The sequence below is a fragment of the Hydra vulgaris genome, chromosome 03 (assembly GCF_038396675.1).
Source record: "Hydra vulgaris chromosome 03, alternate assembly HydraT2T_AEP".
In the NCBI taxonomy this organism is placed as follows: domain Eukaryota; kingdom Metazoa; phylum Cnidaria; class Hydrozoa; order Anthoathecata; family Hydridae; genus Hydra; species Hydra vulgaris.
In genome coordinates, this window is record NC_088922.1 from 61,970,001 (window position 1) to 61,985,165 (window position 15,165).

Consider the following 15,165-nt stretch of genomic DNA (forward strand, 5'->3'; position numbering starts at 1 on the left):
GCACTCTTAACCGAAATAGAGTTTTGTATTATTATTGTAATACAACATTAAACATCACTCGATATATATATATATATATATATATATATATATATATATATATATATATATATATATATATATATATATATTTATATGTATATTATATATATATATATATATATATATATATATATATATACATATGTATATATATATATATATACATATATATATATATATATATATATATATATATATATATATATATATATATATATATATATATATATATATACATACATACATACATATATATATATATATATATATATATATATATATATATATATATATATAAATTAATATTAAAATATTATATAACATTTAATATTATAATAATTGCTGGTTTGCATTTTTGTTTTTTTAAAAAAGCATATCAAAAAATGCTATATATTTAGAAAATATAGATATTTTATTAAGCGTAATTGTTTAAATTCTTTAAAAAAATCTCATAAAATTTTATAGAAATTTTATATTTTAAAATACCAAAGAGTGGAGCTGGCTTGTAGTTAGCTCCTGAGCTAACTTAGGCTGGAAATATTTTAGCTCCAGCTCTGGCTCAGTTCCATGTAAAATCACCAGCTCCGGAGACCTCTGGAGCTGCTCTGAAGCCCTAGTTTTTTACATATAATAATAAAATAATAACAAAATTATATTTTGAAAGTCACAGGTTTGTTTTCCGCATTTTCTATTATTAGTTAGAACATAAGAAAATAAAACTAAATTTGCCTGAAAAAAAAAAACTTTGACAGGCCTTGTTAAAAAGCGTTATGCAGATTGCAAATGTTAAAAGGGTTTAGTTCAGCTTACTTTACTTTTTTTTTTTTTTTAAGCCAAAACTTCGAAAGCTTTCAGTTAGGCAAAAACTTTTTTTAATTAAAAAACTTTCTAGCCATTATTATTGTGGTTTTTAAAAAATAATAAAACATAATTTACTTCTGCATTACTTTAATTGTTTTAACTTTTAGACAACATTAAAATGTAGATTAATTCAAGGCTCCCACTCCCCCTTAAAAACCTTAAATATCCTTAAAAAAAAAGTCTTTTTGAAAGTCCTCAAATGATTTTTAAAAATGTTATAATTTTACTTCTCTCTTTAATTTCTCCTTTTTTTTACTTTTTTTTTTTTAAATCATCTAGGAAATTTTATTGAAGTGAATGGATTATCCTTATTAATAATAAAGAAAATATATAGATCTTTGATTGCTTGCAAACCTAAATTTCTAGTGTGTGTGTGTGTGTGTGTGTATATATATAAATATATATATATATATATATATATATATATATATATATATATATATACATATATATATATATATATATATATATATATATATATATATATATATATATATATAGATATATGTATATATATACAGTGCGTTTCATAATTATAGCCGCATCCCCCATTTCTCTTAGTCCATGTTTTCCACAACGAATAAACAAATAGTATTAATGCTACTTCTTACGGATAAGTAAGAGTAGAAAAAGTACATGTGTTATAATCATTTTTGTTTTACTTACAGCCAGCTACAGACTAAAATCGATTTTATGTGCGTTTCATAATTATAACCGCAGTATGACCTAAAACCATGAAGAAGGAAAACTAAGGCGCAGGTTTTTTTTCTAATAACCAATATAGCCACCACTGTTCTTAATAACCTCAAAAATGCGATTCGGCATGCTTCTGATCAGATTCTCAAGCAACTGGACTTCAATTTCATCCCAAGCTTACAAAATCGCCATTTTTAGTTCGGGCACGGTCTGAAACTGACGATTATTCGCATACACACGTCGTACAAGCACTCCCCATAAATTCTCAATAGGACTTAAGTCGGGTGAACACGCGGGCCACTGTAAAAGTGGAATATTTTTCTCAATCAACCACGCTGTAGTGCTTTTGCTGGCATGAACACTTGCATTGTCTTGTTGAAAAGTCAAACGACGGCGTGGAAAACGTCGGATGAAAGGTAGAAGATTCTTCTGAAGTACCAGTTGGTATTCTTCACTGTTCATTTTTGTCGAAGGAAACGCCAGTTGCAGTTTAGAGTGAACACAGAAAGCCCCCCATACCATTAGACTAGCACCACCAAAATTCCGTTTCGAGAAGAAATGTGGCTCTTTACGGAGGTCTCTCCAGTAGTGAGCTGTTCCATCTGGTCCATCCAGATTGAACTTTTTTTCATCACTAAAGATGACCTGATGTAGAAAAGTGAAAATAAAAACACCTTAATTCTTTAAATATAATTATTACTACCGAATTTAAAAATTCACTACCTTGGTCCAGTCAAGAGACATATTGTTCCGACCAAAATCCAATCTCGCCTCTTTATGGCGTGGCAGCAGACGTGGCACAGGTAGCATTTTTTCTCGAACAATGTGTGGAGCATGTTGTATGGTCCTCCAAATCGTACATTTTGACACATTCAGGTCTAATTCTCGTTTAACCTTGAGACAACTCTTCTTAGAATTCGAAACAGCTTGAATAATTTTGCGCTGGGTATGGTCACTGAGTCTTTTTGGACGTCCAGTCCTTTTGGCAGTAAGTAGCTGGACTAGCCAAGTAATTTCGTACTACGCAATCTGAACGTCCAATTAGTCGAGCAATTTCACGTTTGGGTTCTCCCTTTTTATTTAGAATTTGTATTTGGGCTTTTTCAGCTTCAGTTAATGTTTTCCCGCGAGGCATATTGCTACAATATGAGCAAATAAATAAATGAATTAGGTAAGGAATAGTAATATATAATAAAAAAGTCATTACAGCATTAATAACACACATATTTAAAGTTAACTTACATTTTAAATAAAAGTAATCACAAGTGCGGTTATAATTATGAAATGCCCGCAAAATTGATTTTGCGCTATTGCGTACACTAACTAAAACAAAAATAATTATTGCACCTACATTTTAATTTCTTTTACCTACATATTTAAAATAATATGAGTAATATTTATTTAATTGTTGTATTATATATAGATCTCAAAAAATTATGTGTGCGGCTATAATTATGAAACGCACTGTATATATATGTATATATATATATATATATATATGTATATATATGTATATATATGTATAGATCTATAGTTTGTTGGCTTTGGGAAGAGCGGAAGGAAAAAAGTGATTCTTACGCCAACATATACGTCACTTTTAATTACTTTTAACTTTCGTCCAACATTTCCGTGTTGGACGAAAGTAAAAACCATTAATTTAATTACAAATTAATCGTTTTTTAAAAAAACCACAAAAACGCAAATTTAATTGACCGGAATGTATTTAAAAACATACTGAATGTTTTTAAAACATTCTGAATGTTTTTAACAATATAAACAATGTTTTTATTTTTATTTTTATTTTTTTTAATAAAATGTTTTTATTTTTATTTTTTTTAATAAAATGTTTTTATTTTTATTTTTTCAACTGTAAATCATGCGCGGAGTGTTGCTACATCGACTATCTTATAGCCTGACTCGCAAGGGAGTGCTGCTACATCGACTGACAAATAGCCTGACTCGCAAGGGAGTGCTGCTACATCGACTGACAAATAGCCTGACCCGCAAGGGAGTGCTGCTACATCGACTGAGGGTTTGGTTGGGGCAGGCAGTCTATCATTATTAAAAAAAAAAAATTCCGGTCTTGCATTTTAATTTTTACTTTTTGTCAACAAAATATCGAAAAAACTTTCGGACAACATCTAAGGGTTGTATATATATATGTATGTATATATATGAAGACCTCAGTGGAAAAACCGGCGTTGTCACATTTAAAAAGTATTGAGAAAGTATTTATTGATCATTAATAAAAGTCTTTATTTAAAGTAAATGAAACTAAGCAATTTAAAAAAATTTATACAAAAACAAAACATTTTGTAATTTTTTATACAAAATTTTTTTTTTCTTTGCTTTAAATAAAGACATTTATTAATGATCAACAAATACTTTCTCAATACTTTTTAAATGTGACAACTCCGGTTTTTCCACTGAGGTCTTCATATATATATATATATATATATATATAAATATACATATATATATATATATATATATATATACATATATATATATATATATATATATATATATATATATATATATATATATATATATATATATATATATATAATATATATATATATATATATATATATATATATATATATATATATATATATATATATATATATATATATATATATATATAAAGAACCCTTAGATGTTGTCCGAAAGTTTTTTCCATAATTTGTTGACAAAAAGTAAAAATTAAAATTCAAGACCGGAATTTTTTTTTTTTTAATAATGATAGACTGCCTGCCCCAACCAAACCCTTAGTCGATGTAGCAGCACTCCCTTGCGGGTCAGGCTATTTGTCAGTCGATGTAGCAGCACTCCCTTGCGAGTCAGGCTATTTGTCAGTCGATGTAGCAGCACTCCCTTGCGAGTCAGGCTATTTGTCAGTCGATGTAGCAGCACTCCCTTGCGAGTCAGGCTATAAGATAGTCGATGTAGCAACACTCCGCGCATGATTTACAGTAAAAAAAATAAAAATAAAAACATTTTAATAAAAAAAATAAAAATAAAAACATTTTATTAAAAAAAATAAAAATAAAAACATTGTTTATATTGTTAAAAACATTCACAATGTTTTAAAAACATTCAGAATGTTTTTAAAAACATTCCGGTCAATTAAATTTGCGTTTTTGTGGTTTTTTTATATAACAATTAATTTGTAATTAAATTAATGGTTTTTACTTTCGTCCAACACGGAAATGTTGGACGAAAGTTAAAAGTAATTAAAAGTGACGTATATGTTGGCGTAAGAATCACTTTTTTCCTTCCGCTCTTCCCCACGCCAACAAACTATAGATCTATATATATATATATGTATATACATATATATATATATATATGTATATATATATATATATATATATATATATATATATATATATATATATATATATATATGTATGTATATATATATATGTATATATATATATATATGTATATATATATATATATATATGTATATATATATATATATATATATGTATATATATATATATATGTATATATATATATATATGTATATATATATATATATATATATATGTATATATATATATATATGTATATATATATATATATATATATATATATATATATATATATATATATATATATATATATATGTATATATATATATATATATATGTATATATATATATATATATATATATACAACCCTCGGAATTAGGAAAAATGAGGTCGGCATTAAATTGCTGACCTCAAGCTGTTAGAGGTCGGCAAAAAAAATTGACACAAAAGGGTTACCATAAAACCTAGAAACAAGGTCAGCAATTTTTTGCTGACCTTAAACATTTTAAGGTTTAAGCAATGCCAACCTTAATTCCAAGGGTTGATATATATATATATATATATATATATATATATATATATATATATATATATATATATATATATATATTATATATATATATATATATAAAGAAATATATTATTTTATAACAATTTTTCTGTTTATATTTAAAATTTATTGAAAAAATTAAGATTTTGTTTTTAATGTAATTATTTTCTCCTAAATTTTCCTTACTTTTTCTTTCAAAAAATTGTTGTTTGCAACCAAATCTACTCAAAATCCTTACTTTTAGCCTTGGTTTTAATAGTGGGAACACTGTAATTGTTGAAAGCACTTAAATTTTGTTGAAAGAGACTTTTTTTTTTTACCATAAAAGTCTCCTTCGACTACGATAAAAGGACATATATTTATAACATTTTGATTTTGTTTCTTGAAATTTTTATAATTTTTACATAGTACAATTAAATTATTAGTTCGTGATCGTGTTCGTACAAAAATGGAGCGAGACATCCTTGCAGAAGTTGAGCATCCTTTTATTGTTGATTTGCATTATGGTAAAATTTTTAATGTTTTTACAGTTTCTTGTGTTATCTGATTTGTAGATTTCTGTGAAATTTTTTATTTCATATTAAATTAATAATATTTTTAATATAGCTTTTCAAACAGAGGGCAAGCTCTACTTAGTGCTTGGTTTTCTTCGTGGAGGTGATTTATTTACTCGACTTTCAAAAGAGGTATATTTACACTCTTTGAGCTGTGATTTTAGTTTCAATAATTACAGATTTATTAGCTAAATTTGTATGAAATGTAAGCATAAAATAACAGTTAATTAATGATTGTCTACTTTTGGAAGAAATTTCGTTTTGATCTCCCAATATCAATTCAGAATCAGAATTGCTAGGCAAACTTAATAATAAAAATTCAAATAATTTCAAAAACAGAAAGTTAAAATTATTAAGTTAGCAACTAAATGTTTTTGATTGGTGGAATAAACCCAGTTTAAGATGAGAAGAATTAACTTTAGTTTAAAAGTTTATTAAATGTTAAATGAATTTTTTTATGAATGAATAGAATTTTTTTAAATAAATGAATTTAAAATAATAATTAGAAATGTTAATATGACTTTTTAAGGCCAAGTAATAAATAATGCAAGTTTTTGATAGATGAAAAAATTATGGCTTGAGAAAATTATTAAAATTGAAACAATGTAAGTAGTTTAATTTTGCTTGTGTTGTTGCAAAGATCTCAAAAGTTTGAGATCATTAAATGTCAAGACGATGTAATAGTGCTTGTTTTAAGTATTAAAAGTTATTAAGTATAAAGTATAAAATTATCATCATAAAATGGAGGCAGGAAGTCTTTTTTTTTGTTAAAAAAACTATCATTTGGTTTAAGTGATTTAAAATAATATGCAAAAAAGACTATACAAAGAAGTGAAAAGGTTTATTGAGAGTTAATAGCAAAATATAAAAATTCTATTTTACTAAATATTTTATTTTACTAAAATATCTTATTTTACCAAAAAATATTATGCAATATTGATTTTTTTTTAAAAGGAGCGTTTTTTGTGGATTATTATGCTTTATTACAGTACAACTTCCATAATATATTGCACAAACATAAAAAGTGTAATGCTTAAAGTGTTATGAATACAGATTGTGAAAATTAAAACTAAGTTGATTTTCTAGATCATGGCTTTACTAAATTACAAAACAATGGCTATGGCAATGAATTTTTACTTTTTTGTAAACGTGTTATATTTTAAAGAAATATAACTATTGGAAATCATTAAATTGATTGCTAATTTCTTACTGACTATTTATTGGTTATATCAAGAAATTCCCATTTTGCCCAATGGATACAAAAACATACATAGTTATACAAGTTTATGCATTTAAATATTTTACATTAAATTTCTTGTGACCCTGATATTTTGTAAAGTGACCCCAATAACATTCGGGGTCCATAATAAAAGATGCTTTAGTCTAGATAATGATTTGATTGTATACTTAGCAATATTTTTATTTCACAGATCAGTGTTGATCAGCAACCTAAAAATAATTAATTCCAGCACTGGAATGCCCTCTTTAACATGTTGTATGGTGACTATTACAGTTAAAGTTAATCATGAGCATTAGTTGTTTTTTATAAGTTAATCATGAGCATTAGTTGTTTTTTATATTGAAACAATTTTTTGTTTTCATAAAAAATTGTTTCAATAGTTCTCTTATCTTCTCTTTGTTATTCGCATATATTTTTATGCCTAAGAAGTCTATACAATTTAAACCATTTGCGGAATTTCAATTTTAGGTCATGTTTACTGAAGAAGATGTAAAAATATACTTGGCAGAGCTTGCAATGGCTCTTGATCATTTACATAGGCTTGGAATAGTCTACAGAGATTTGAAACCAGAGAAGTAACTTGGTTTTTTATTTTCACTCTTATTGATGCATTTTATGCAATTTTTTTAGTTATTTGTAATTTTTTTCTTCATTTTAACAGTATTTTGTTAGATGTAGATGGACACATTAAGTTAACTGGTATGTTTTATTTTGAAATAATTATATATTTTGTATATTTTCTTTTATATAATATTTTGATTCTTATATTTTTTGCTATATTTTTAGACTTTGGTCTTAGTAAAGAAAGTATCTATGATGTAGAAAATAAAACTTATTCTTTTTGTGGCACAGTTGAATATATGGCTCCTGAGGTTTTTAAATCTTACCTTTTTAAGAATATATTTTGATTGATATTGTAATAAGATTTGTTAGTATTTTTAAGGTTTTTAATGTTCGTTTTTTTATTATAAGTGATTTTCTTTATAAAAAATAATCAGGAAAGCATAATTTGATGCAATTGTCATAAATCTCTGTCGTATTTAAATAATAAAATGACATTAGCCCTCAGAATTAGGGTGGGCATTCGGCAATTTTGAGCTAAAAATGTTTGAGTCTGCTAAAAAATTGCCATCCTTGTTTATATATTTTGTGGTAAGACCTTTGTGTATAAATTTTTTTGCCGATCTCTAACAGTTTAACGTCAGAAATATATTTCCGATTTCATTTTTCCTAATTTCAAGGGTTTTATATATATATATATATATATATATATATATATATATATATATATATATATATATATATATATATATATAAGGGTGTCCCAAAAAACAACATTTTTGAAAAATATATACAGAGACCCCCTTTATGTGTTTTATCTAATACAAAAACACTAAATTTAAAATTTTTTTGAATAAAAAATATTTTAAGGGGTCCCTCAAGACCCTCGAATATTTAATGGGTCCCTAATATTTTCAAAAAAAAAGTTTTTTAAAAGTATGTCAACCTGGTACTCAAATGAAGCAAAATTATATAAAAATTTCAAAAATAATATTTAATTTGGAAAAATTTTAACTTATTTATCAAAATTGTCATAAAAATACATAAAAAATGCATTTTTTTGTTTTTTGTTAAAAAACGTAGTTTTTCATGTAATAAAACCAAAAATAACAATTCTATATTTGAAATCTATATTATTTTTGAAATTTTTATATAATTTCAGTGTATATATATGTGTATATATATGTATGTATATATATATGTATATATATGTATGTATATATATATATAAATATATGTGTATATATATATGTATATATATGTATATATATATATGTATATATATGTATATATATATATGTATATATATATTTATATATATGTATATATATATATGTATATATATGTATATATATGTATATATATGTATATATATATGTATATATATATATGTATGTATATATATATGTATATATATGCATATATATATATGCATATATGTATATATATATGTATATATATATGTATATATATATGTATATATATATATGTATATATATATATGTATATATATATGTATATATATATATATATATATATATATATATATATATATATATATATATATATATATATATATAAGCATCTGAATTGTGACTTGGTGTTATTACTTAAACTCTTTTATGTTAATTTCTTGATTTTTTTAATAATTACACTATAGGTTGTTAATAGGAGAGGACATGGAACTGCTTCAGATTGGTGGTCATATGGTGTACTAATGGTAATGTTGTTAAAAGAATTTTATGCTAAAGCATTTATTTTTTTTAATATAATAAATAAAATAGCAATTGTTTCTTTATGAAAATGTAGGCCTAAAATGTATAGACATTTTAGGTCTACAATTTCATAAATAAACAATGCTTTTTTTTCCAAAGATTTGTATAACATAAATAATATATAAATTTAATAATAGTATATAGAAATTATCTGCTTTAAATCTGATAGTCTTGTTAGCTTAATGAAGCTTATGCTGGTGTTATATGTTCCTTAAAATTTTTAAACTATTCCTTTATGTTGCTAATTATTTTATGATTAGTTTTGAAGATCATACAAGCTTTTTTAAAGATCATAACTCTTGCATAATTATGCTATGTAACTAATACTTATAAATGATTGTGATCTGTATTATGTTTCAGTAATCAAAATTGTGACCTTTAGGTCCTTTTTCATTACTATTTACTTTCTTTAATCAAGCTTACAATATAAGTAAAATGTAACTAAAGGCGCATTAAACAATTGCAAATCGCAATTGGCTGAAGCATTTAGGGATTTTTAAAGTATATTGTAATCACTAATTTTTATATTCCTGGGCAAAAGTTTTCATGAATTTTACAATTTTAAAATTGTAATTTAGGCCTCGAGTATTACTAAGAAATGCTTGTTTTTAAAGTTTTAAAGTTAACTGTTACAACTGAAAAGTTTTATTCCCAGATACACCACATGAAGTTTCATGTGGTGTATCTGGGAATAAAACTTTTGTAGTTGTTCATTAATAACTGTGTTGTTTATATATTATAATGATCTTACAGATAATTTTTCATCAACAACTGTGATGTTTTTTATCTATAATAATGATCTTCCAGACAACCTTTCATTAGCAACTGATGTTTTTTTATTTATAATAATGACCCTCCATATAACCTTATCTCTAAAGTGACTCTTTGCTGATGACACAACTATATACTCTTAAAAAAAGTCATGACATTTTGATCACTTAAATCCGGTAGCCTATCTTGAATCTAATCTCCCTTTTGTGATAGCTTAAGACTTTCAATAGCTGATGATTTTTCGGTCCTTTACTGCTAATAGTTCAATATTTTTTATATTCCTACATTTAAGAATGGCAACACTCTTATCGATACCTTTACTTTATGTTTACTTGGATTACCTTTCACTAATAACTTATCAAAATTATATATCCAATCCAAAGTTAGCACCTGCAACAATAACCCTTCTATAAATTCCTCTTTTTCCTTTTAAAGAATAATGCTTTCATATTTGGATGTGTTTTTCTAATAATGGTTTTTAAAAAAGGTCCTAAAACACATTGTATTTATAGTTGGAGTCTCTCTAGCTGTCTATTATTGTTATACTGCAGCTTTTTTTTCTTTTCTGTTTATAATTAGCTCAAAAAAGTTTTTTTTCTTTAATTTTTTGTTTCATTGACTAAATATTTTCTTTCATTCGAATGCAGCATATTTTATCACTGAAAATGTAAAAAATTATTTTTATAAAAGAAAAACTTGCTGCACTTTATATAGTCAAAGATCATGCACTACACTACTAGCATCACTCCACATTTAAATAATTTATTATTGCACTAAGGTTTTTGAATAATTAATGTTTATTCTTTCCATCTCTTGTTTTGTTCTTGTATCTATTATTAAGTTTTTGTTATCGATTTTGTTGCAAATTTTTTGGTAAATGATTTAATAAATAGTTTTAACAGTTGATCAAAATTTTAGTATGAAATGCTGACTGGTTCTTTACCATTCCAAGGTGCAAATAGAAAAGAGACAATGCAGCAGATATTAAAGTAAAACATTTTTATACTAATTTTTTAAAATTAAAAATGTCTGGGTTTAATAAAAAGTTCAAATTTTCCTCAATAGAGCTAAGCTTGGAATGCCACACTTCTTAAGTCGAGAAGCCCAATTATTGTTGAGGGCGCTTTTTAAAAGAAATCCACAAAATAGATTAGGTTGTTGTTTTTTTTATATTTGTTTATAAAACAATATGATCTATGGATGGCTCCAGGGGGTTTCTGGTTGTCTCTTTTTTTGGTTATAAACATTTTTTTGCTTTTTATCTGATTACTTATTTATTTTTGATAAAAATTATTGACAAGTTTCAAAAATCCAGAAGCCACCCCTGATATTACCATTTAAAGAAAAAAAATCTCTAAATGAGTTAATACATAAATTGAATAAAAATTTAGGATATAAAGATGGTTTGGAAGAAATTAAAGAGCAAGAATTTTTTCAATCTTTGGATTTTGAAGTAATTTTAGTTTTAAAAAATTAACTTTGTTTTGTTTTGTGTATGTTGTTATGATTGATTATATTCAGTCAGTTTATGTTCATTTTCAAAATAATATTTTATTTACTTTCCATTCCAGAAATTATACAAAAAAGAAATTGAGCCACCATTTAAACCAGCTGTTTCAAGACTAGATGACACATTTTATTTTGACAAAGAGTATACTTCTAGGGAAGCAAAAGGTTATTTGGTTTAAATCTTTACTTTTTTATTTAGAAATATAAACAACTTTTACCTATAAAATAATTTATATTCTGATTTAGGTTTATTAATAATAAAGTAGAATATATATAATTATTCATTTGAGTTTTTAAAAATATTAATTACAAAATGAAAAAAGATTTATTAACCATATGAGTATTGCTTAAGAAAGAATTAAAGAGAAGAGAAGTTAGCTAGGTATATAAAAACCTTGTAAAAACTTGAAGGACCTCATTAGACTCAAAAGTTAATATATATAACCCTTTTATGACGACTGATCAGATAGTGACCTGAATATAGAATTTAGAACATATTTTTGCTCAAAGTAACAGGTTCTGCAAAGATTTTTTCAGCAATCACCCAAAAAAGGCAATAGTCTTCAGGTAATAGTTATTATTAAATCCTGTTACAGTAGTTGAAATGATAACCTTTTTTTTTGGTCTATTTATATTAGCTAATAATCCAAGCAAATAAACCAAGTTTAAATATGTATATCCATCAATGATCTTTGTTGTCTACATGCTGTCAATCTATCAAAATCCAGTGAATCCATGGTGGAAACAGGAAAATCTAATAAAAATGGTAATACTATACTTAAACCATCAGTGGTCAAGTCATACAATATATATGCACATAATGGAGCTGAGCAGGTTGACCGTGCAACTACATGTTCAGGTCAATTGGATATCCTACAAATAAGCTTTTTGTCTAATTCTTTAGTAGTACCTGACCCAGCCCCAGCTGAATATTTAAATTTAGCTGGGACTGGGTTCTCAGGAGGTAATAGATAAATAGGTAGATAACTGGGGCTAGGAAAAAATTTGTAATAAATGGTATATTAAAAATATATGTATATATTTACTATTTATTAAATACTTGGGCAATTCCACATTGTCAGAGGTAAAATTCATACAGTTTTTCTTAATGTTTTTTTTTTTATTGAATTTTTGCAGTAACCAGATAATATTTCACACTTTGATTAGTTCAATTAAAAAAAGTGTTATGACTTTAAAATGTTAAAAACTCTATGTATTCTTTTCACTTAGACTTCAGCTAAAAAGTTATGGTGCACCAGTAGATATGCTTTGAAAAAATAAACATTTTATTTGAATTGATGATCTGATTTTTTATTGATTAAATAATAAGTTTGGTGTCAGATCATCTTGTTTTTCTGCGCAGTGGCCTTGTTTGTCAAGGTTTGTGTTTCGGAGTTATAGAGTTGAGAGAGAGTTATAATCACAATTAAGTAGCCTTCTCATCTGCCTTCTCGACCTAAGGGAGGTGAATTAAAAAAAAAAAAAAAGTAAAGTGGTGTCTGACTTAATAAAGATTTGGGGTGCTACAAAATTAAATCATAAAATTGAAGCTATAAATATGGTTTTGATTAGTTAAATTAACATGTGAAGTTTTTTAGATATAAGACAAGAGAAAACTTATGCGCTTTAATACTATCATTGAATCTATACTTCTCTCTAGCTCATCCAATTTTCTTAATAATATCTTATAAATAAGAAGTCATTTTTGGGTCAGTAGTAATATTTGCCAGAAATTGAATTTTGCATTACTTTAACAACTTCTTTTTTTTCTAACTTAACTTAACAAGTTAAGTTAGAAAAAAAATTATTTGGTTGTTGTTAACAACTTTGTTGTTAAAAATAACTAAAAGGCTGAATATCAGTTTCATAATTTCATCTTTGTCACTTCTGTTAGAATCAAAAGATTGTTCATTTAAAGTTCTCGTCTTTATGTTTGATGTTCATTGTATTTATCTATGGTGTTTATGGGGTTTCAAATTTGATAGTAATAAACATATTTATGATTATTCATTATTCATTAACCCTTCATATTCACTCATTGTGTAAAATTTTCTTAAAATTTCAACAGTGTTGAGGCTTTAAGTTAAATAACTTAGAGATGCCAACAGTACTGTTGGGATATTTTTCTACAGTACTGTTGGGATATTTTTTGTTTAAAAATCCTAAATCCTCTCCAAGCAACATAGTTAAGTATCTATGCATAAGTTTTAACTTTTTTTTTTACAGGATGATTCTATCTTTCTTAGTGGGGGCCTGCCAAGAAACATCAATGTTAAAACATGACACCACAGTTTCTACTGTCTCTTCATTTAGCTAGGCCATGGCATTTTGTTGCATTTTAACATTCTTGAAGTTTTAGGCCGTTTGATAACACACCTTTTCTTTTGTGGTGAATTAGGAAGACTTTTGGATGATCTTTTAACAGTTCTGATCACCTTGATTTGGTAAAGATTTTTTTATAGAGTAATAACCCATAACAAACTGTACTTCACTGTATTTGAATTTTTAAATTTCCTCCTTAGTTGCTGATTCTTTGAATGTTTATCAACTCATTTTTTTACTTCGCCTATCTTTTTCTGAAGCAAAAGTTTTTCTTTTTGGGTTAGCTTTCTGTCTTTCTCTTCTGCAATCCATCTTTTTTTTATTTGTTAAAAGTATCTGAAAAAACCACTTGACTTTTAAGTAAAACGTATAATAAGTTGTAAGTTGTTTTCAATTTGCAAAACATGTGTTGTTGCAGGTTTGGTCAGGAAGCTAGAATGCATATAATATTTAGTTGGAACAACTTGGCCTCAGCTTTTTAGATGTTTGAGAACATTCAAATTTATTTATGTTTCCATGTATGTTCAAAACATTTCAACATACTAAAAAAATTAACTTCCAAACATTTATCTTTTGTAATCAAATGTTTTTATATTAGCAAAACATTTTTAAACAAAGCCACAACTTTTATTGATTATTTATATTTTTAAAAAAAACTTTGATTTTTCTCTTTAAATTATGTTGAGTATATTAAAAATTATCCTCTAAAGTCCTCTATTATCCTCAAAAATGTTAAAAATCAGATCTCCTTTTTAACTCCTCTTTTTTATTTTTTTATTTCTTGATAGCTTGATTTTTTAATTTCTTGATGGTTTTTATTTTTGAATGTTTAAAATTCCTGGTCTGTAAAACTGGTTAAGGGTTAAGTCTAAAATTGCATTGGGTTGTAAAAAATCAATTTTAACAAATCCATGTTATTTATCATAAAAAAATGTCATTGTTGACCTCTATCCAAACCTCAAA

The 15,165-nt window shown here is 25.4% G+C and overlaps 1 protein-coding gene across 1 annotated transcript in view; it reads left to right on the forward strand.

Annotated features, from left to right (window-relative positions):
• The window catches only part of LOC100202283 (ribosomal protein S6 kinase 2 beta), a 50,952-nt gene that overhangs the window by 8,305 nt on the left and 27,482 nt on the right, over positions 1-15,165 (forward strand). Inside the window, 10 exon segments of the mRNA NM_001309699.1 lie at positions 5,896-5,976; positions 6,077-6,156; positions 7,733-7,839; positions 7,926-7,963; positions 8,051-8,136; positions 9,486-9,545; positions 11,290-11,360; positions 11,437-11,525; positions 11,763-11,824; positions 11,943-12,045. Of these exon segments, the coding sequence (NP_001296628.1) occupies positions 5,896-5,976; positions 6,077-6,156; positions 7,733-7,839; positions 7,926-7,963; positions 8,051-8,136; positions 9,486-9,545; positions 11,290-11,360; positions 11,437-11,525; positions 11,763-11,824; positions 11,943-12,045 (777 nt within the window).